The 24015-nt window shown below is 38.0% G+C and overlaps 1 protein-coding gene across 6 annotated transcripts in view; it reads left to right on the top strand.

Moving 5' to 3' along the window:
- Window positions 1–24015, top strand: part of UTRN (utrophin) — a 386536-nt gene that overhangs the window by 290593 nt on the left and 71928 nt on the right. For all 6 annotated transcript variants that reach the window (XM_056344155.1, XM_056344154.1, XM_056344157.1 and 3 more), the window contains 4 exons: window positions 6072–6340; window positions 8677–8823; window positions 10266–10344; window positions 15509–15569. In XM_056344155.1, the coding sequence (XP_056200130.1) occupies window positions 6072–6340; window positions 8677–8823; window positions 10266–10344; window positions 15509–15569 (556 nt within the window). The remainder of the gene's footprint in view (window positions 1–6071; window positions 6341–8676; window positions 8824–10265; window positions 10345–15508; window positions 15570–24015) is intronic.

The following is a 24015-nucleotide window of genomic DNA, read 5'->3' on the forward strand; positions in this document are numbered from 1 at the left end:
CTGACAAATTACACTGGTTATTCCGGGTAAATGCATGGTTCTCAGGATTGCTGTAGCCTTTTTTAGTTTTCTGGAAATAGATGCTGTGGGACAATTTAATAATCTCTTTTAACTAAAAGCTATTTTCTCTTTGTTTTGTCCTTCTGTGTCTTCCCCACCAGCACCCACTGGGAAATATCAACAACCATTAGTAACGGATCTCTATATTTGCTAGCAAGGTTTGCATCTGCCTTTATCTGGAGCCCATACTTCAGGCCCTTTCCAGAAAAGTTTATGAGGTTAACAGCTTTCATTTTCTCTACTTTTGCAGTTCTTTCTTCTGCAGACCAAATGTAATTTGTCTTTTACCCTGCTGAGACTTTTTCCATGCACTCTTTATTTAATTACATTTCTCTGATTTGAAAAACTTTCAGTTTTGATAGAAGAAAACCTAAATGGGCAAAGGTGAAAATGACTGTGCTTTTTCATTGTTTTAACTAAATATGCAATAGGTATTTTAATAGGGAAAAAAGGTGACATACTGGGTTTATGCTTGCATGGCTGTGTGCTTGGAATCAGTCTAATTGCTATATTTCCACATTAACCAGTTGTTGCTTGTTCTTTAAACTTCCTGTTTGTTGACGCAGAAGGCTCGGACACAACTTATACAACCAATGTGATCAAGTTAGTGCCACTTTATTAATAGACTCATGGCAATTTATACTCTACAGCTAAAAATACATACGCTACGCACGCTTTGTTATGTAAAAGGTGATCAGTTAAAACTACTCGTTCACATGTTTCCATCTCCCCTGTGATTGGTCCCGGTGTGGTGCCCACACGCTGCTCCCCCCTTGTGTTGGCATCCTGGTTTTTCTCATCTTTCTGTCCGACTCTCTTATCTCTCTGCGAATACAGTTTCTTTGTCTCCCTTGGCCTTGCATATGTCCTTCACAACACCTGCATCTTGTTACAGCTCTGGCCTGCTCAGCCTGCTATTACAACAAATTTACTTGGTCTGGATTGCTCATAATATATCTGTTGTCTTCCAGCCACTCCACGTCTGTTCCCATCCCATCCCAACTAAGTTTTCTGTTCAGATTGTTAGAAAACCAGAGAATCCTTTCACTGGAGTGATGCTAAACACTTCATCATGGAATGATAGTACTGCTTTTGGTTATTCTGCTTACGAATTTGAGCCACTGTGTCTGTTCAAATGCTCTGAAAGTTTTCATAATGATTACAGCACTGTGTCACCCATTATTTTTTTTGCTGGGAGAGGGAGAGGTCATGAAATCAGCTCCTGTTCTAGTATATTTTATTAAGAATATAGAAAAAGTGAAAGGAAATTAATGTAATTGTGGCAAGATAGTGGGTGACCACTAGTTCAAGTCCACATAATGAGGATCAAGCACAGTGCTTAGAATCAAAACTGTTAGAGCCAGTAATAGTTTGAGATCTAAAATAAATTCTTAAGTAAGAATTTTTGTCACTGGTAACTTTCCTGGGTAAGTATTCTCCATATATGTAAACATGTAAGAAAACTATATGCTGTGAAGTTCATGCTTCAGAGTTTTCCTTCCGTGGCACTCTGTCTCTGCTAAAGACACAGAGAAGTTGTTGATCCTTTCATTGCTTCGTTTGTGAAAAAAAATAAATGTTTATCAACATCAAGTTTTTTCCACTACAGAATCATGCTTATCGTCTGCTCTTTCTCCCTGACTGCAGGGTCAGTTAATAACCTTCCTCTTTGGTAAACAGACCATCCAGTGAATATAGGCTTTTCTTACTTTCTAAGCAACTGCTGAAGTGGAGATAATGTCATAAGTACCATAAAAAAGGGGGGGTGAAGTGGAAGCTGAACATTGAGAAGACTTTAGACTTTATATTTGAACACTGAGAAGACTTCCTATGTAAGGGACAAAAAAGGCAACAACCACTGTGTAGCATTTTTTCACGGCAAAAAAGGAACTCTGCCAGTGTATGTAGTGACAGACTGGTGAAACAAATTCCAAAGTCATAGAAGAAAATTCTCACTGTTAAGATTTTTTTTTTTCGTGAGTTTTACAATTTTATGCTATGCAACCAGTATCTTGGAGAAGGCATTATCTGCTTGAAAAAAAAGTTGTGTGTTGCTCATTAGTAAGTTGGGTTTTCATGGTGGAAAACATGAAGTTATACAAGATGTATTTCTCACTTAAATGAATAGGTGTTGAATGGTTTTATAGCTCATAAGAATGTGTGTTTTGCTTTATTTCCCTAGTAAATGTCCTTTTAGGGCAAGTTTACAAGCACTTCCAAGGCTTCTGTAAAATAAAAGTCTTGCAATGAATTAATATTTTTCAGGTAAAATATGTGACAGATATCCTTGCATAATGACAGTGATTTGACAAATGGTGTTAAAAGATGTTTCAGTTTTCAATTCTGTTGGGATACTTCTATCACCCCAGTCAGCCTTGAATCTCTTTCCCTCACAAGATGTTGACTAGTCTGTCGTGAGTAAAGCTGCCTTGTTTCATCTGGCCAGACAAATAAAGTCAGGCTGTTGTTCCCCTCTTCTGTTCCTATTTATTGCTACAGCCACTTTTTTTCTTTTTGCTTCTACTGGAGCAAGAAATGCTCATTGAATCTGTTCTGTCGGTATGTTTATGGACAACCAAACAGTTTTGCAAGATTTTCAGCTCTTACTAAAGCTTTCAGCATGTTCCTTGTCAAGTGACTGATCATTTTAAATGACTTGCTAGTAATCTAGTTTAGGACTGTTAAGCCCTTCCAGCTTTCAACTCTTTTATGCAGAATTGCTAGGCTTTGGCTCTGATAACAGGTAAAGGATGATGCAAGCACATGATTTTGGATAAAAATGGCAGATTTCAGCTTTGCATATATGTAACTTCTACTTAGTCCAGGTTCTGGGTATAATGTGCCCTATATTCACATGTTTAAGATGCCAACAAAGGAAGCTTTCCTCACTGGCTATGCAATTTTCTGTCGTCTTTCAACAAAGGTCAGTATTCCTTTTCCTTGTGTAAAGTGTTCCAACTCTAGGTACAAGATGGCCTAGGTACTTACCTCCCTTAATTCTTACAATTAATCTTAATTAATACAACCCATAGCTGTGTCATATGATATAGGATACCTCAGCTTGTGAGCTATCCTGTGATACTAAACTCTGCCATGAGGTGCAGCTTGCCTTCATGCTGCAATTTAGCTTGGCTTCTAGATTGTTCACAGTCCCTTTGTCACTGGACTGTAGTGGATTCTCATTCATCCATCAATGGTATATTATTATTCTTAATGGTGAATAATTCCAAAATTACTTCCAGTAACAACTTCTTTGATATCTTTACATAAGCAATTTGTAGCTGTTGTTTTTTGTTTAAAATATCTGAACAGGATTTTTGCTTAGAACTTGAGCTTTATTTCTTTTCCTTTTTCTACAATCGGTTGCAAAGCTTGGTGTAAAGATCATCCCAGAACTGTGTTGTCCTATGATGTGGTTTATTATACCGTGAATTGCTGGAATTCCAGAGACAAGGTACAATTTATTACAGCATATCTTTGGTCTTCATTTCTATTCTGGTCTATCAGTATTGCAAATTGTAGGTTACTGCTATGTCTATATATCCCAGAGCTACATGCAGAATTTAAATCCCTTCACATCTAGTTAAACATTGCAGGTTTTTGTCACAACTGTTCCACTCCAAATTCCTCTTCTGAAATACCCTCTTGCCATTGCGGTATCTGTAAGGCTTGCTAGCTTCTGCCTTTGCAGGCAAAGTGCACATGAGTAGTGCTCTCGTGTGACAGGCAGCAAATCACTGAAATATCTTGATAAGCTCAAAGTTTCATTTGTCCCTCTTGTTCCCACTCTTTCTTCAAATGGCACTCATTTTTTTAAAAGAGCCTTTCTAATTCTAAAGAAAACATATTCTGCAACCTACAGCCTAGGTACTTACCTCCCTTCCTTTGGTGATTTTGACCTTGCCTTCCCATTCTCCTTTGGTTATCATTCGTCGTACTTTTTTTCTCCCATGTAACCACTTCTTAGCAAGATGCCTTGTGCTTTCAGGCAACACTCAGTCATTTGGAAACATCCTCTTCCCCCCTACACCACCAATTAAAATGCAAAATGTGCACTGTGGGTTGCTTGGTTTTGTGGTGGTTTTTTTCTTAACCGGTGTCTGAACTGTATTGCTGAATACTCTTCTAGTGTTTGTAGTCTAACATGTACCAAGAGTAACATAAACTAACGAGATTTGAAAAAAACTTCTAAAAAAATAAATAAATCTGTGGAATTGGTGGACAGAAACTCTGGTTTTGATCCAAACAAACTCCTTGTTACTTTTACATCTTGGAAAAATGTGCCTGCTCTTCTCTGCAACAAATTGAATCTATTCTAATAATTTTATTTTGTATTAATTATTTGCCGTGTGCTTTCTGGTTCTGGGTGCTACGGAAAAACAGTTGCATCACCAGAGGCATAGTAAGAGAACTTTTGGAACCATAACAGTGCATTTACTTTGAAATTCATTTAGCCTTCAAAAAGCAAAAACCTTCCTTCCCCCCATTTTTTAATATGTTCCCCTCTTGCCCTCCTCCCCCAAGTTAGCAGCTCCAAGCTTAGTCAGTTGTAATGATTTTAAAGACAGTATATCAGTAAATGGAACATTGTATGTCTCATTTGACTTCTGACAAAAATGGTGCTTTCATCTTTGCATGATTGTGTATAATGTATTCATCGATAACACTTGAATTCTAATCACAAGAATACTGTGATAAACCTTTTCCAAAGGTTTTATGTAGGAGTGAATAGGAGGCCAGTTGGCTTAGTTTTGGTGTATGCCATGTCTCTCCCTCTTATTTTGTTCTCTGGTTCCTGCATTACATCTTTTCTTCTGCTTGCTTCTCTGCTTGCAGAAACCACCAGTTTATTATGTAGAAGGGGAATCCTCTGAGACTGACTTTGTCATTACTGAAGCAATGTTTCCCTAGAGAAGGAAGCAACCCATGACTTTTTTCAGGAAGGCCCCTCTGAGCAGTAGACAGCAGAACCTGCTGGGGATGTCTTAAGGTTGTTTTTTTTTAGCTTACTGTTTGTCTTGGTCTTGCTCAGTCTCAAATTGCAGACTCAGGAAAGGTAGGAGGTTTGCGTATTGATAGACTGCCTAGTGGGTTTGCAGAAATCATCTGTTGTGGAGAAGAGATGCCACCAGCTGACTCAGCTCTTGTCAAAGAAGACTGAGGTATGTGTGTGGTGTGGAGTTCTGTCTGATGTCCTGCAGACTTACCAGAGACTGGGGATTTAAATATAAGCAAGTTACTTGAAATAATCAGTGTCATCTGCTGCAACTACATCCTGAGGTTGTGTGTGTGCCCGCTTTGGCTTTGCTTATTTAGTGGCAGCTGGTCTTTGCTAACATGAATGGGATTTCTACGGTCACTGGGTTGTGTGGGATTTGGACTCATAAGCCTGAAGTTTGTGAGAAATAGTGCACCATAACTTTTTTTTCAGTCAACAGGTTCATTGAACATCTTTAGATTTGCAAAATCTGTTTAAACCGGACTTTTAGGACTTGGGTGTTAACACAGAAAAATGGACATAGAGGTGCAGAAGCACTTGCCACATGGTACTCAGTACGCCTTGGTTTTTGCTAGTGAATAGGAAGAGGAGACATCCTGGTGGTAGTAGGGTGAAAGGTGGTGATGAAAGGTACTTGTTCTTTCTTTATGAAATGGTCCCCAGATTCCCTGTTGTGGTTTGCAGTAGGAGAGGAAGATCTTTTATTTCCTCCCCCTGTGCTTCCAGAAGTGACAAACCAGCAGTAAGCTGCGTTTGCTTTGCAGATATCATAATGCATGGAAGTCAGGAATAGTTTCCTGTCTTCTGATCAAGCTTTCTTCTATCATTAGAAGTGATTAAAGGTTTATTTTATTTATGGAAAGGTGGACTTTCTTCTGCCTTGTACCCACTGAAATAAATTGTTAGTTCATTCTGGACTTTCTGATTGTCTTGAGCTTGTACCTCAGGAGCGCTGTCTGTTTAACTAGACATTAAAAAGAAGAAATAAATAGTCTCTTCTTTCCCTCTGCAGAGCTGACACCTGAGGAGAAAGCCATGAAGATTGCCAAAGCTATGCGTAAGCAGTCATCAGAAGTAAAAGAAAAATGGGAGAATCTAAATGCCAGTGCCAGTGTCTGGCAGAAGCAAGTAGACAAAGCCTTAGAAAAACTGAAAGATCTGCAGTGTGCCATGGATGACCTGGATGCTGATTTGAAGGAGGCTGAAAATGTGAGGAATGGCTGGAAACCTGTGGGAGACTTGCTCATAGATTCATTACCAGATTACATTGAGAAAACTACAGTAAGTGTGGAACCCCTGGGAAATATTTAGCCTGTGCTAGTGAGACCCCTCTATTCTACTATCCCTAGTCATCTTACATATGTAACTTAAATTCTTATGTACAGTTTAAAGTGCTTTTTAAAGACTAGATCTGAGAAGAAGGTCCAGTGCTGTGCCGCATTTAGTCAGCTGTGATGGCATAAGCATATGTGATCAGCAAGCATACAGAATATAGCATTCACTAAATGAAAAAAAAAATGTGTTTGAGGATTTAAATATGTTTCTCCTAGAAATACTGTCAAATCCATAGCTAGGCCATGGGTGTGTTTGGAGCTTTCCCCAGGCACTGGATTATGAGCAAGCTGAGTCAGTTACCATCCCAGCAGTTGATGGTAGGCTCCCCTCCTTTTTTTAGCGGTGCTCTCAGATCTGATTGGGCGTCATGTGTAGCTTTCTTCATAGAAAAACATTTAGAGCTTTTTCAGTCATATAGAAGTATATACATAGTTCTAATTTCTGTTCCTTAACTTTCGCAGTCTTCATGTCTGTCTATTTTAGCTGGTATGAATCAAAATTTGTATTTGCTTTTACATTGGCCTGGCTTCTTTTCAGAATTATTTCAAAGTGAAGAACACATACTACAGTACAATGTTATCATGGGCCTACCAGTTCTTGCAGCCAGGGTTCCAGGCCACCCATGCAGGGCTCAGCACTTGAAGGCATGCCTGCTAATGATGGGTAGTAGTGGTCCTCTGCTTAGCTCCATGGGCTGGGTGGGGATCCAGTAATGCAGAGCTCCCTAAAGAAGGAATACCATCTGGTAACTAACATTATCCAGGAAAGCTGACTGGAAGTAGCCAGTGCTTGGGGGAGTGCCTGGGTATCAGGGATTCCAGGAGAACATGTGAATATGCACATGTAGGTAGAGAAGATTGCTGTTTCAGGCAAATCTAGCAGTTATGACCAAGCTTCTGTTTCAGAAATACAACTTTTCAGTTTTTAAGCTCAGGAATTAATGTAGCAAAACATTAGATGACCTTGGGGTCATGTACCTGACAACCTGTGTCTTCAGCTTGGGACACTGGTGTTACAAGAGTTAAGGGCTGTGGACTGCAACCAGTTTTCTGCAAATACTCTCTCTGTGTATACACAACCTGTGGACTCATATTTAATTAACACAGGACTGCATTATTTCACTTGTATTAATGTAAGCATCCTCATTCTCTAAATTTTGTTGTTACTTTCAGATTTAATGGAACCAAACCCTTTAAAACAAAGGCAGTCTTAGTTGAATTATATCCAAACTGCTGTTGATTTGAGAAGAGTAATGCATCTTCTCTTCCCCTTCTTACATTTTAATTTAGATACTAAAGCAAGAAATAAGATGCTGATGCTGAAAAGCTCTTTGTTCTCATGTTAAGCAATTTGTCATATCTTCATGGCTTTTTCTGTAAAGAAGTGTAAAGCAAAGACTTTTAGATTTTCATTGCTGTGGAAAAACTGAAACATCTGCTGAAGTAATAGGGGCCTGCTGGCTGTCTAGAAGCCAAACGCTTCTTTCTTGCCAGTAGGTTCCTTCTGTTCCTGGGCATGATGAGAGTGACTTTGAAAGGAAGTAAATAATTGAATTGTCCAAAGAAAATCTTTTTTCCAGTTGTTTTTGGCTAATTTCATGATGTTTAATCAAGCCATTTATAGAACTGAACAATTAACTGCTTGCAGCAAGAAAGACATTTGATGCATCTCTTCAACTGTAACTAAAACTTGCATCAATTTTGTCTTAATACTGTATTTAGATCCATGTGATTCAATAAACGTTTTTCTTCTTTTTAATCATTGTAATAGTTTTACTCTACAGTTCTAATCAGGTAAAACATTGTACTGCTTTTCTTTAGAAGATACATTCCTTCATGCTTTGCTAATTCAATAATAGTTTTTAAATTGAATTTTTGTCAGCTGCTTAATGCTGGAAAACTGTAGTTACCGAACATGTTTTTTTCTTAACAGCCCTTGACAGGCTATATACTGCGAAAGCTCCTGATAGAGCATTGTGTATTTCTTTGGAAAGAAAAGCTTTAAAGCCATATGGCACCACTTAAAAAACTGATTTAAATTGGTTTAGGGCTGCAATTTGGATATGGGCATTTGAGTAAATTCCATAGTGGTTTTCTTTAAAGATGGGTACGAAGGAGTTAATATTGAAGTGAATGAACATTCTTTGCTAGAGAACTGAGTTGTGTACAGTTGTTTAGCATAAACTGCCATGTTGGGCAAGTCAGCGCCATGTTGAGTTTACAGTAGCTGTTGTGCTGCTCAGATGTCTGTTGAACATGAGCGTATGCTTCTTACTCTTCTAGGCTTTTAGAGAAGAAATTGCTCCCATCAATTTGAAAGTTAAAACAGTGAATGATTTGTCCAGTCAGCTCTCTCCACTTGACCTTTATCCGTCGTTAAAGATGTCTCGTCAACTAGATGATCTTAATATGCGGTGGAAACTTTTACAGGTATTCTGCTGAATGTGTGCAGTAGGTGTGTGGGAAGAGATGCTTCTCACTCTCTTCTGTTCTCTTAGAAGATGCATTATTACCATTTGTTCGTTATTTTTTCTCTTTAAGGTGTTAGTCTAGTGGTACCAAAGCAACAAAGGGAGCTGTCTTTTCTTCTGTAGCTTGACCAAAAACTTTTCCTTTCAGGCTGTCTCAGCAGTCTGGAGACTAGTGGGAACTATTGCCGTGTGCTTTTTTTGTGTCTTATAGCAGTATTTTTACTGCATAAATCATTGTTACTGAAAACTGGTGTATATACCTCCATTGTGTTTCCAGCTCCTGTGAAAGCTCTGTTGGTTTTGAATGTTCAGTTTCTGCAAGGAATTTCACTTCAAGTGACTTAGTATTGGTAGAGCTATAACAAGATGTGAGCAATGTCACATTTAGCATTATAAAACAGAAGAGGATATGCTGTGAGAGAGATTCATATTGCTTACTTATGATTATTGTACTTAAATGGGCTGAGAAAGGCAAATCAGTGTGGCTGATTACAGTTCAGACTCATGCACAGTTTCACAGTGAATGATATAATGAAGTTTCTCACATCAGTTAAAAGTTCATTTATCTGTTTTTGCACTTTCTCACTTTTTTTTTTTTTTTGTTTTGGTAGGAAATACCTACTGTTAGCTGCTATTTAGTTATTTAGCTGTCTTGTAAGGGTGATATTAAGTGTGTGAAAGAATTGTGGGAAGGAAGGATGAAGGATCTGTCACCTTTCTAGCTGAGGACAGTGGGACTGAATTTTCAAAACCTGGATATCAGTTTCAGGGCTAGTAGTTTTGAATCAGTTGCTCCTGAGAGGCAGAATATTAATAAGTCATATCAGAACTTCCTTTTCTGAATATAATTTGGTAGTGTGGTGTGTGGTGGTTTTTGTTTGGGTTTTTTTGCATTGTTTTTTTTTTTTTTTAACGTGTCCTCTCAAGTTAACCAAGCTGCAAAACTGCTGCTGGGTGTGCTAGTACAGTTTCAATTAATAAACCAGGGCGGATTCATGTCAGCTAATAAAGCAGTATCTTCCAAAATGGTTCCATGCTGAAGAGGCAGCTGTGAGATCAATACAATCAAACTTAGACCTGCTGACTATGGAAATTTAGACAACAGAAGACTTGGGAGGAGATCAGAAACTTCAGCGGTTGGCTATAGTCACCATGAAACTGCTGTTGTCCATTATTGATCTGCGGTACTCAAGGGAGAGCACTGCAAGATACGAATGTGACTTTCACCAAGCAAATGAAAGTAAAACAAAGTAGACTTGGATAGCTGGATGTCAAATAAGTGCTATGACACAAAGACAACATAAATGTATTTAACTAAAAATTAATGTAAGCAGTGTTTTATTGTCATGGCCCTGATGTTACAAAGTGAATGCAATGTATATTTTGTGTGTTTATGTGTAGGTGTCTGTAGAGGATCGCCTTAAACAGTTACAAGAAGCACACAGAGATTTTGGGCCTGCATCACAGCACTTTCTTTCCAGTAAGTTCTTTGAATTAATATGTGCATGTTAGATACGGTAGCTTTCTCAAACAGTGACTGCTCTTTACGCAACGTTTCCCTCTGGCTTGAGGAACAGGAGGTTCATCTTCCATGTTGTTATCTACCTCTCTGGTTTTGTAGGGGTCTTTCAGCTTCCTAACTCCACTGACATTCTCACTGATGTGCTTCCCACTGCAATATCTTGTGGAGTTACAGATGCATTCCTGGTTGCTTTATTCTTTGTCCTCTGTTTGCTGCAATGTCTGACCTGTGGCTGTTCCAGACCCTTTATGTGTTCATAACCACATCTTCTCATACCCTGCTACCTCTTTCCTCAGTTTTCTTTCACTTCCACACTTGATGAGATGACACAAAGGACAAACTGCCTGATTTTTGTGGGGTTTTTTTTGGTTGGTTTGCGGGTTTCATTGGGCTTTTTTGTTTTTTGGAAGGCTTCATGTCGTACATTCCTGGAACTTCAAATAAAGGGATGAGGAAAGCAAACCTACACCACTTCCTCTGGAGACTCCTTTCATCTTTTTCTATTTAGTGAAAGTTTTAGAGGTATAAGGCTACAATGTCCCATGTACTAAGAGGGCAAAAGCAGATGCTTTTCTCTCGTTCTCATTTGACTTATTCCTTACTGATGGATAGGTTGTGATATGAAGATCACAATAATGATGATTTTCTGACATTCTAGCCTATCTGCCATCATCAGAGCTCATGATACAAAGTGTTAACCCAATCAACTTTCTGGTTTTTAACTGAGGGTTTCAATAATAAAGGTAAAAATATTTCAGGAGTGGAGAAGTAAACATAAAAATGATCAGCTCTGTCCCAGAGATTCTTAAGTGCTGTATGTCAATGTAACAGCTAATATAATTAAACAGCTAATATAATTAAAAAAATAAACAAATCTTATTTCTTCTTGAGTTACGTGACAACCGTTTCCTGTTTTAAACTGACGACTAGTTCTTCAGTAAACATCATGGTAAACAAAGTGCAGTGTATTTAAAATAATACAGCTGTTATGCAAAATAATGATTCCTGGAGCCACTTTGTCCTTTTTTAAAATTGACAGAACAAAGAACTTTAAAAGTATGTGATTTTGTTTTGTTTTGTTTTTTAAACCCCATTAGAAATATTGTCTAGTGTTGCCAATGTGGTTATGTAGCTCTTCCAAACTTGAACTTGTAACTTTGACCTGGACAGTATGCCTATGGAATAATTTGCTAAAAAGAATATAGGTTAGTGGTACCTTTGGCAGCGTTGAAAAATACCAGATTAACTGTTTGGTAGTCATTCTAGTCTAATTAAGACTAGTAAGTAACGCAGAGAAGATGCAGTTTTCCCTACTCTAGCTGGTTTGAGAAGTTCCTGACTTTGCTCCTGTGTCACTGTTAAGGCTGTTCACCCCTCCCTGCCTGGACCAATGCAAATGTTCAGTGACTGATGGGGGCAAGGTAACAAAAAAAAAATCAAAAAAGCAGTGAAAGAGTCCACATGTAAAACAAGGAAGCTTGCCAGGCAAGGTTGGCTGGGTTTGTTTGCCTTGACCTGGATAATTTCCTTGATTTGGCTTACAGCATGCGACAACAAATAATTGCGTTCACAAGACTGAGTGGTGAACTGGCTTTGTGCTGGATAAAACATTCATGGAATGATGTCCAAAGAGACTTTGCCTTATCAGTATACCTCAGCCTTGCTTTGGGCACCTTCTTCAGTCTTAAGGGGACATTCAGGTTATATTACATACAAAAGTCAAGAAGGGTAAGTTTCCAGAAAGCATGTTGGTAGATACCGTAAAGACCTATAGCTATGTACCAGAGTTCTGCAAAAAAACAATAATATGCAGTTAACCATTTAAATTATTTGTTAAAAACAAATGACCTCCTTCCCAATGCAAACTACAGCAAAAATGTCTTAAAAAAACCGCAAACACCAGAACCAATCAACAAAACAAAAAACCTCCCAAACTATTTCAAGAGCTTGAACTAGACAGAGCTACAGAACTTACAGAATACCTATGAAGTCTGTTAAATGAAAGTCAAGGACAGTAAGTTCAAAAGGAAAGTAATAATAATAAAAAAATCATTAATCTGGGAAAATGAAGGTTTTATCCTGACAGGTTGAAATAGCGCATATTCTAAATCAAGTTTTTTCAAACCTTTTTAGCAGCCATAAATGACTTCTGTGAGGAACAAGTGATAGTCTGAATAAAATAATCTCAAACTCCCCAAACTGAGATTGATTTCTATTTCTTGTGCAAATCTTTGTCTCCAAAGTTGCACTTCTGAATTAGAGGGGAGGTTTTTACCTGTGCTCATTTGACAGCAGCTATTTTAACTTTACCTTATCTACCTGTTACTTTCCCTCCAAATCCTAACAAAAGATCATAGCTTGCCATCACGCCATTTTCAGCTGACTAGCTCTTAGTTGTCATTTAATCAGTGACTTGTGCTAGGAAAATATATATTTCTACCTGTTCATCAGATTCATAGAATAGCCCAGATTCATAGAATAGCCCAGGTTGGGAGGGACCTCAGAAGATCATGTGATCCAACCTTTCATGGGCAGGCTGGTTGCAGCCTCCTTAATCCAGTCATTTCATCTCTGCAGTGGCTAGTAACATTTCCCTACTAAAAAGACACAGTGCAGTGTTTAATACTGCTGTTAAGAGTTCTTGGAACTCATATTACATGAATTCATCCAGACCATCACTAAGAAAGCGTTTCAGATTATTTTTGAAGACTAGCAAACAATATGACATTGGCCCTTCCTAAAATGTCCTGCAGTAGGAAGCTAAAGTAAAGCAGTGTTAGTAGGCCACTACAATCTATAATCTCTCTCTTTGCTGAGCTAGTTTTCCCCTCCCATCAGTGGTAGGCAGAATTTGATTGCTCTTTTTTTCAGTGCTTGTGAGATGGAAAGTAAGTGCCTTGCAAGTTAGTTACTGATCAGTATATTTTACACATCTCTAATACAGATAAAGGTGAAGAATCCTTATAATCTGTTATTTGCAAAAAGGTTGTTTTGCTGTCTCGTGCCTTTAGAAACAATAACTTGGGGTTTTTTCTGTATTTTTTTTTTTCGAAGGCCCACAATCCGCTCCTCTCTGTTGTATTTCTTGTATGGTTTCTTAGAAGAATCCATAAACATCCATGGAACGCTGACTCCACATGTTCACTAACAAATAGTCTAGGTCTTCAAGTGGCCTACTCAAAGCATCTGTGTGCGGTGTCCAGCCTACTAATATCTGCAGGCCTGTTAGTGAGTGCCAGAATCAATAACTACTCTGTTCAGTTTTCATCAAGAAACTGATTTTTAAAAAAGGATGGGAATTGCATTTTGCAAAGTTTCATGCAGCAGAGAACTGGCAATGTTTTTAGAAAGGTTGTTCCCAAATAATAGAGTATTAGTTGGTCATAATTTATTAGCTTGTTTAGTCCGTATCTGTGTCCATGCAGAATATCTATAGTCTCTTATAGTACATTAATCATACCTAATCAAACTGTGACAGGATTTTTCTTTTTAGTTAGCTGACATAATTAGTGTGTAGTTGTACCGGAGCCACCATAAGTGCCAAATTGCAACACTAAAGAATGAAACTCTAAAGCTGGTGGCCACCTTCACCTGTCTGGATGATTTTTTTTTTTCTTTCCTTTTTTTAGAGTTATGAATGCTTAAGGATTATTTTTTATTTTACTAGGTTTTTTTCTTTGCTAGGTAACTACCTATCTCTATTACAAATGTTACTTTCTTCTTTAAGTAGTGATAGGGGATTTTCTCTATTTTTTTCCAGTGAACAATGTAGTTTACTTGGTTCCTGTACTTTCCCAAATATTCTTCCCAGTTAATCTATTTTTCAGTACTTGAATGTTGCTTAAATTGTAAGCCATGAAGTTGTGTGGTCGTGGAAGAGGTCACAGCCATTAAACCCCTCATGGAACAGCTGTCTGGGAGCAGGCAAGACTTGCCTCTCTCTGCAGCATCAGCCTAGGGGGCTTACATGGCTTGTAAGTCTTTGCAGAAGCCTTGAGAGATCATAAGGGAAGAGGAGAGTGTTACTTTACAATTGGAATGTGGTTTCTGATACATTTTTTTTTTCCCAAAAGAAGGTTAAGCTCTGAAGCGGGCCACGCTTGAAGAAAATTACATTAATTGAGAGTTTAATTACTTAAGATCCAATGTGGATCAAAGCTGTGTCCCATTTTAGCAGGTTTTTAAACACAGTTGTTAGCACCTGAGTGTAGGGACTCAGTCTTGGAAGTGTTAGCATATGTGTACAGTATAATTTCATTCCATTGTGATGATCCTCTGTTTCAGTCTCTGCTTCTACAGTGAATCTAGTGAAGTGAGTTTCTTATATGATAAAACCCTAATTAAGCATGCACTAATCTGATAATTTCTGGTAGGACATATACGTACCTATAGTTCTTCAGTAAATATCTGCTTTTAAGTTGTGCACCAGAAGTCTCTGTTGGTATTGGCCTTCCCCTTTTGTCTCCTGGGTTCTTTAGATAAACAGAGTTGTAGTGTCATGTATGACTTCATGCCTTTGGCAACTACTTAGTGTGCAGAAGGCTTCTTGGTGTTATGGAGGATATTTGTTGATGTATCAGACGCATAAAATCTGCAGAGATCACTGCCGTTCAGCAAGGAGTGCAAAGACAGGTTTTAATGCCTTTTCTGTTGGCCGTACAGTGTTAATCAATGTTAGTTTGAGTTGCAGATAGAAGCAAAGGATTATGACTAATAAAAATAAGGTTGATATTTCCTCTCTTTGTTCTGTTGCAGAGCATTAATTACAGTAGTGCATTTATTTTCAAAGTTTATACTGATAATAATTCTATCAAGGTAGGAAAACCAGTCTCCATTTTCTTTGGATGGATAGCTTGCTCAGAATTTATTATCCTTCTTTGAAGTAGAATCACCACATTTGTTTTATTTCCAGCTTGGCATCAAATAGATGCCTAGAATCATCTTGATAGATTACAGTCATTTTCTCCAGCTGATTTTCTAATTACTGAAAGGTGTCTGTGAAATTTTAATTGTTCCAATTTAATTTATTATAACTGTTTTAATTGTAAAATAAATAAATAAAATATAGTTGGATTTTTTTGACAGGCGCTTTCTAATAATTACTGTCTCTTTATTTTCTCAGCCTCAGTACAGTTTCCATGGCAGAGATCTGTTTCACATAACAAAGTGCCCTATTATATCAAGTAAGTTTGCCTTGATTCTTTTTTCCTTAAGCATAACAGAGGGTTTTATTACCGTAACCTGGCAGAACAACATAGGTACTAAGTAGTAATTAGAAATGTTATCAAGAGTTTCTCTTCACAGTGTTATGCTCGTATACTACAAATTTTCATGTTTATTGCTTTGCATACTGTATAATTTAGAAATACGTAAAAAGAAATCAATGACAAACCTAGCTAAAAACCCACTTGAACACACAGGGAACAGCAAAGATGCTCCAGTGGAATACGGTATCAGTATTCCAGTATCCAAACCAGGCTTGTTCTTATGTGTGTGGCCCATCCAGAGTATAAACTGTAGAGTAAATGGAAAAAAGCTGAATACATAATGTATTTTAAAATGCAAAGGTTATAACCCATAGCAGAACAGTGGTGACTAATATCTATAGAGACCATTCATCATTTTGTGCAAAATTCCTTCAGAAGTAGACACGTTGACTGTCATTTACTTTATAAACATTTTTATACTGCTTGATATTAAGGAAAATTTAACATTAATGTAAATATTGACAAAAATTATACAAATACCTTGTTTACCAAGAGGAATGGTCAAGATATTTATTTTGAAAATAAAAATAAATACCGAGGTATGGAGGTATGGAGATTTTGATATTTTCTACTCGGACAGTCCTTAACTTGGGTTTTCTCATTCCGTGTACTGTTTGCCAGTACTTTAAAGGTCAAAGATTGCAGCTTTGAGAGAAGTATAGCTTTTTGCCAAAGAGGTAAACGAAATTTTAAGAACGTACAGTGTATACTAAGCCAAACCCAAAGCAGTTAATTCTTGGCTGAAGGAAATCTGTGTTAAAAAGTTATCACTTTAAGTTTGGGGGAAAAGTAGGTGTTTTAAATCTGTAGGATCATAGAATCGTTTAGGTTGGGAAAGACCCTTAAGATCACCAAGTCCAGCTGTTAACCCAGGACTTCCATTCCCTAAGCACCACATCTATGTATTTTTAAAACACTTCCAGGGATGATGATTCTACCATGTCCCTAAGCGGCCTGTTCCAATGTGTGACCACACTCTTGGTGAAGGAGTTTTTTCTAATACCTGATCTAAACCTCCCCTGGTGCAACCTGAGGCTGTTTCTTCATGTCCTGTTGCTTGTTACTTGGGAAAAGAGACCTATCCCCACCTGTATACAGCCTCCTTTCAGGTAGTTGCAGAAAGCAAGAAGGTGCCCCCTGAGCCTCCATTTCTCCAGACTAAACACCCCCAGCTCCCTCAGGCGCTCCCCGTCAGACTTGTGCTCCAGACCCTTCCCCAGCTCCGTTGCCCGTCTCTGGACACGCTCCAGCACCTCAGTGTCTGCCTTGCAGTGAGGGGCCCCCACCTGAACACAGGGTTCCAGGTGCGGCCTCACCGGTGCCGGGTACAGGGGGGCGATCACTGCCCTCGTCCTGCTGGCCACGCTGGTTTGGATACAGGCCAGGATGCTGTTGGCATTCTTGGCCAACTGGGCACACTACTGGCTCACAATCAGCTGGCTGACTACGAATTGTACATGCAGATAATTCATTCTAAAAGAACATCAGTGAGGATTTTATACTATTGCATATTGCTCTGTCATAAATCTGACTTTACATTTTGTGCCTCAAACAATTTATGAGTGCTTGAGAGCTTTGAAAAGCAGGGTAACGGTAAAGCTATGTCAATCAAACCTGTTGCCATCATTCTTGAGGTGTGACGGTTGTTTTTAGACTATGATTTGAAAATAAATATTTTTTAAGGGTCTGAGTAAGTAAACAGGAAAAGAAAAACCTACTGTGAAGATCCTTGAGCTGTCTATAAAAGCATTTGTGCCTCTGCTGAAAAGTTTTGCAGAAGGAGACAGAAAGCTGTGACATGCTGGAGGAGAGGTTCTTCCCTCAGCCCCAAGTGTAAGAGGAGAGGACGGATCACACCTATAGCAATAATTCAGAGAAAATGCTGAAGTATCAAACTACAGAGAGCAAGAGGAAACTACCTTGAAAGAGTTTTTTTCTTGTGGGTATGCCTCTAGTAGGCATTGAAAGATGGCGATTCACGTTCATGCTCTACCTGATCAGAGCTGGTAGCTGAAGTTGGGAGCGTTTAATGGATACAAGTTTGCCTGCAAAGGAGTCTGTGAAGCTTCCCAGTGCATTCAGAGTTGGAGGATAGAGATAGGATGGATAGTCCTAGCACCACAACAGATGGAACTGACCAGGATTAAAAGCTTATCTGTGCTGAGCAAAGCAAAGATTTTTAACTTTACTATTTCACATGTATATCCTTTTTCCATACTACATAATCCTTTTTTTTTTTTTTCTTTTTTTTTTTTTTTTCCTAGTTTCTGGGCATCTCCCTTGCCTCACATCAGCCAGAGTTCAGTTTTTGAGAAATCTTTTTTTTATCATGAATAGTTAAGAGGAAAGTCTTTCCTGTGTGCACTAGGTGCAGTTGTGCAAGCACACAACTTGGTGGCAAAGTATCCGCTGATAACTGTGGGCTTGCTTTGATAGTAGTGTATTGGCTGCCCTGCAGCTAGACTGGGGAATGAAGCCAACTGGGCCTGCAAAATAACGCCCAGCATCTCTCAGAATTTGTTTCAATGGTCTTGCACAGGAAGTTTGATAAAAGGGCAGAAGAGTAGGGCAAGTTCTGTGAGGGTCGAGGTCTTTATAGAAGCAGAGACCACTGGGTTGTTTTGAGGATGGCTGTAATGAAGTCAACAGAATTAACTAACACATCTCAAAGGTTACTTTTCCAGTAATCTTTCCCTGCTTTCAACATGATACATGATGCTGAAGCAATGCTTTGATTCTTGTGTCTTGAAAGAGAATAATGTTACATGTAACTGTAGGATTTATTTATTTCAAAAAGCTTGAGGAGGAATACTGAATTTCAGTAGCTCCACAGTCTGACAAGCAGACTGACCTTGGCAGTTTCCTTCATTTCTTATTGCTTACTGACCTAAACTTCCATGTTGGCAGCAGCAGCTAGATAAAACAGTTGTAGAAAATAAAGCAGAAAAGAGTTGATTCTGAAATTCATTTGCTTTGTATGATCAGGCTGGAGAGTCTTCTTAGCTTTAAATATCCTTTTAAATCTTCATCTAATCCCTAATTTCAGCTATAGTTTAAAGAAGGGAGGAAAACCATGCTGACACACAAACTTATTTGATTGGACTGATTGCATGAGCTTTTGTAATACAAATCAAGACAACAGTCAACAGAATCTAATGGTGGTTGTTTATATGGAAAGAAATTCTGGGAAAGAGGCAAAGATCAACTTAATTTTCTTTTTTCTTTAATTGTACTAACCTCTTTGAACAAAGTTCCTTTGTAAAACACAACATGAGTAGAAGGAACAGTTATAAGTCTCAATAACTATACATTCAAAAGCAGTTATATTTACTGTCTTTACAGCAAGACTTGTATGTGCAGAGAGACGTTTTAAGGTACTGGTTTTACATTTTATGGGATAAGGAAGAAAAACAGCAGAACAAGGACAACAAAAGTATGATTCAATGATTGGTGGCTGAAATTGGGATTTTTTAAAAAAATTAATTTTGAAAGGGAAATAAATGCTAGTTGAAATCAGGGTACTTCAATTCTTAGTAAGAATATACACTGTTCTTAGAAAACCATAAATCATACCTTTTCTTCATTTCTATTGCTTTTTGCAAATGTCCTTGAACAGGAAATGTAAAATAGTCAGAATATGACATAGGTGAAGATGATGAGGTAGTTGTACCTCGGTTAAGAAGAGTATTTAACATAAAAATACTGCACTTTTTGTGGTTTTATTGCACATGGAGAATAGAGTCTTTGTAAAAAAATTACGGTACTGCATCTGAGAAGGTAGGAGGGAGCATTTTAGGTAGCAGTGAATCTGTAAGGAGAATGTCAAAATGATGCAAGATGTCTGTATTTTCAGATGAGCAGCATTTATTCTGTTTGTTTCATGATCCCAGAAGTAACCTGCATTTACACACACAGAGAGAAGTGTCTTGGGGAAAGACATGCTTAGTGTGCCAGCACACCATGGTGGCTTTGGAGTCCAGTTTGCTTTCTGCACCCCATTTGCTAACAGTTGGCATGTCTGCCCTTTCTGGGGTTGTATTTAATCAAGTAGCAGAAGCATGTGAAATATTATAAAGCCAGTGTACAAACTCCTCTGCCCTCTAAGTTCAGAGAGAAGCAGTCTGGTTTGGGGGCATCTTGGAAAGGAGTCGTTATTCTGCTTGGCTGGAAGAAGAATTTATAGTTCATTGAACCTAGGTTTATCAAGGTGTGTGCGCCCTGGGCTATGTCAGATATTTGGTTGAATCGTGTGATTCAGCCTGTCTCTTTTCTCCTTGTGAATTACCTTACTATGTAAACCAAATTTGCCAAATGGCTCTGCCTCTGTTGATGTGATTTTATTTAGTCAGTTTTGCTTTCTGTTTGATTTTTTTTCTTAATGACAATTCATAGAAGTTTTTGTATTTTGGTAGTCTGGGTCTTCTCTTGTCGCAGTAGAATTCAACCAATGAAACCCAAATCTGTAAAATCTCAATGCTGTAAAAAAAGCTTAGTCTTTCATACTTTATAGATGAGAATGGGACTAATGAGCAGTATGGAGGGGGATACAACACAGCAGGCACAGTATTTACTATTGGTAATAAGTGTGAAGTTTGGACAAAAGGTTTGTCAAACTTGAATACATATTTCATAGATTGGTTTGCAAAGATTTGAGATTTAATTAAGGAGAGTTTTCTGCTGCTCATTTATAACTATCTGAATCACAGAGACATGCTTGGCGTCTATAACAGAAAATGAAAAAAATACATCCTATATTAATACTTCAATAAAAATATTCTAAGGAGAAACAGAAGAGTAAAGGAGACTCTATGTATGATCAGTAAAACATCTTTGAGGAAAACACAATGAACTGAAAGGCATGTGCAGAAAACATAATTACCCAGGCATTTCTCACTGTTGTCCCTTTAACTAGTTTAAGTGTTCTTTAGCTGTGTACTTTTCAATGCTATAAATTATTAGATATTTGTACTGTGCAGAAGAAGCAAAAGGGTAATACAGAAAGGGTCACAGTGAGTTTAATCTCATACAGGGCGTTACATAGGGAGAGCAATTTCTTGGTATAATCATTACATTGATCAATATCAAACTCCATAGTCGCCCTGGCTACTTTTCTGTAATCCTGCAAAGAGTCTGGCAGCACCAGCATCTTGAGAATCCCATTTTGTCACCTTCTGTATCATGTTCAACTTCATGGGGGATGGGAATAAAATGCTTTCTGCTTCTCCATTTTTTTTCAAGACTCTTCAGGAAGTCTTTCGGGATGTTTGGTTTATCCCTCTGTATGGGGAAGAGGGGCAGAACTAATGGAACTGGGAAACTTAACTTTTTTTTTTTTTTTATTCTAGTTATAACCACAATCCCATTCTTATAAGAATTATTTCCCTTAGAAGCGAAAATAAAATTTAATTTGCAGAAAGACATAATACAGGTTTCAGTTTCTGAGAATTTCTTCAATTACCAGTTCCTGTGCTGGTCTTCATTTTCTATTAAAGAAATGTAGTAGTACCTTTTCTCTGATGAGATTAAAAAAATATCTGCATAGAAATTGGTCCACCAACCTCTTAACAGACATTACCCTTGCAGTGTGTTACGCTCACTCTTTTTTACCACAAACTAGCATTTTCTAATGGATGTAAAAAAAAAACCCAAAAACACACTATCTAGATAAAGCAGCATAACTTATTTATATAAAGTGGGGATGTTGCTATGCCATTTGAAATTTGGCAAGGGCAGCAAAGTCAGAGTTCTGAGTTCAGGTGATGTTTTGTACAGATGACTACAGGAACAGAAAGCTACTTAACATAATGCCAGAGTACTGTTTTAGTGGGTGCTGTTGTGGCGTTTGCTGGTGATGATCAACACAGACATAGGCCTTGTCTGTGCTAACAAATGATAAAAAAACCCACAAACGCGTCTCTATTTTTCTTTTTGTAGACAAAAAGCTGAAAAAAAAATTCTCCCCAGCTCCCCACCCCCCAACTCTTTGGACAGCTTGAAACACTTGGAGATATACAACTTACTCTACTCATTTCAAAAGGACTGTTCTCTTATTTCTAGAGATCACAAGTTTAATGACATGCTAACTGTTTCTCATCTCTTTATTTACCACCAGAAAGTGTTTTTAACTTGCATTATCTTTGCCAATTATAATTAGAAAGCTGCCAGCAAACATAATGGAAAAGAAACAGATTGCAAGAGTAAATGTCATTTAAGCTTTAGAGCAGTTCATTAATATGTAGTTCTTTAAATTTGGAATATGTTATGGTTATAATGTTTCTTTTTAGTTTGTGAAATTTGCACAAATGCATTTGGACTTTTTAAATTACACTGTTTTGTCAAGTAATCTATTCATGGATGCATATAAGTTTTGGCAGAAAAGACCTAGGAGACTCTTACTGTGAATAACTCAGTCTTCCAATACTAACAATAAAAAAAAAAGGCTGAATTAATTATCTTGTGGCTCAATCAGTGAAATGCTTTTAATTCTTCCCTGACTGAACCATATGGGAAGATGTAACATGTTCACACCATTTGTGTTACTGAGGTGTAGACCACCTCACTTCTGTGGTAGCAGAATTGCATCTTACACTACCTACTGTGCAGAATGAAATCTCGATCTCGTAACCTAGGCTCCTGTAGACCTTGAAAAGTTCTTTTTATCCAGTGCCATCTGCATGAAAGATGAACTTGAGCCTAACTTGTTCACTTTCATTCAAAGCAAATATCAACTCACTCTACAACTTCTTCCAGAAGTTAGTAGAGTACTTGCAAGGGAAGGTGCTCCTTGGCGTGTCACTGCAACCTGGGACAGAACTGCCACAGTAGTAACAGAGAGGGAAGAGTATAGGTGCATCTGCTCTTGGTTAAATGCTTGGTTTGAGTCTTTTCAGAAGTTCAGTGAGATGAGTAAAAATTATGAAGTCCTCATGTATTTTCACAATTTATCATGTAAAATTCATTTTTTCTTCCATCTAACTTCAGCATCACTCCAAATATAGATTTCCATTAGCTTTTTTGCAAGCTTAGTTTTCCATCATTGGGAGTTACAGATTGTTTTCTACAGAAAAATACAGAAAAGCATTTCTTCACATTCTTAGCAGATACTTGCTAGTAGGGCTGAATTTTCTGAAGTCTTCCTCTTGTCTTTCTGTGGTAAAAACAATCCATCCAGTTCTACCTAATGGCCTTCTGGGACTTAAAGTAAGTTATGGCCTCCAGAGGAATCAAGTTGGAGGTCTCTTCATGACATATTGAAATTATTTTGCCTGGTAATCAAAATGACTGGGGTGCTTCTGTGAGTGAATTGCATACTGCTTTATTTGCTTATATTGTTTTCGTAACTCTAGTAACTGCAATTTAGCAATCTCTGGTCCTTTGCTCTAAGGATGACATCTTTCACATATACATGTAAAATAAAAGTGGGTAATCTTTCATTTATCAATTTCCTTGTTCTTGTAGGTCTCATGCCTTGTATGTTATTTGTGTTTACTGAGCAAAGTATCAGAGAAGCAAGGGAACATCCAAGTCTGCTTTTACTCTCTGGGCAGTAACTGACTACTGCAGTGTGTATTTTAAAATAGGTTGCTATTTTATGAACTTGCATAAAAAAGAACTATAAGATCCTGGTCAGAAAGATCTCCCCCAATTTCATCAAGTTGGCCTCATTTCTTACAGACCCTCTAGTACTGCAATTTTCTGAGAGCATTTCTCAGTGCTTGGTCTGCTTGTGTTAGTATTGCATCAATAACACAAAAGCTACTGTAGGTACAGCAAAGCAAGATGAATCTTGTTTCAAATTGCTGCTTTACAAACCAAATCACTGGAAAGCACTTTGTCTTGCATTTGTCTCCTGTTTGGAGCGCCTAATAAAATGACTCCTTTCTCTGGCAGTTTTATTTGTAGCATTGGAAGGTTATCTGCACACCCTTTTTTTTTTTTTTCTTCCTGTGAAAATCTATTTGTGTCCGTATAAATGTCCCTGCATATTATGAAACTGTTACCAAACAAAACTCTGCATTAAGAAAAGTCACTGCTGAGACTGATTCTTCCTGCCTCCCACAGTTTGTTATAGATCTTTTTAAATTTACAGTCACATTTTTTTTCTCCTCAGCTCTGTCCAGAGTAGTCTGGCTGTGATGTCTTCTGTGTTAAATTAAGCTTATCCATGGAATATATTCAGTGGAAGTAGCAACGCTGCCCACAGCAGTGGAGTTGTTACCTCCTTTGACCCGAACAGACTGTTGAGCTGGCGATTCACTCACTCTGAGCCCATTCCTTTTCTCTGCTGGATCTGTGTACGAGATTGCTCAGCTGTTACAGATGGTTTCTTGCAGCGTGTTTTGGGATTAGGCTGGCACAGTCA

The sequence above is a fragment of the Falco biarmicus genome, chromosome 6, assembly GCF_023638135.1.
Source record: "Falco biarmicus isolate bFalBia1 chromosome 6, bFalBia1.pri, whole genome shotgun sequence".
Lineage (NCBI taxonomy): Eukaryota > Metazoa > Chordata > Aves > Falconiformes > Falconidae > Falco > Falco biarmicus.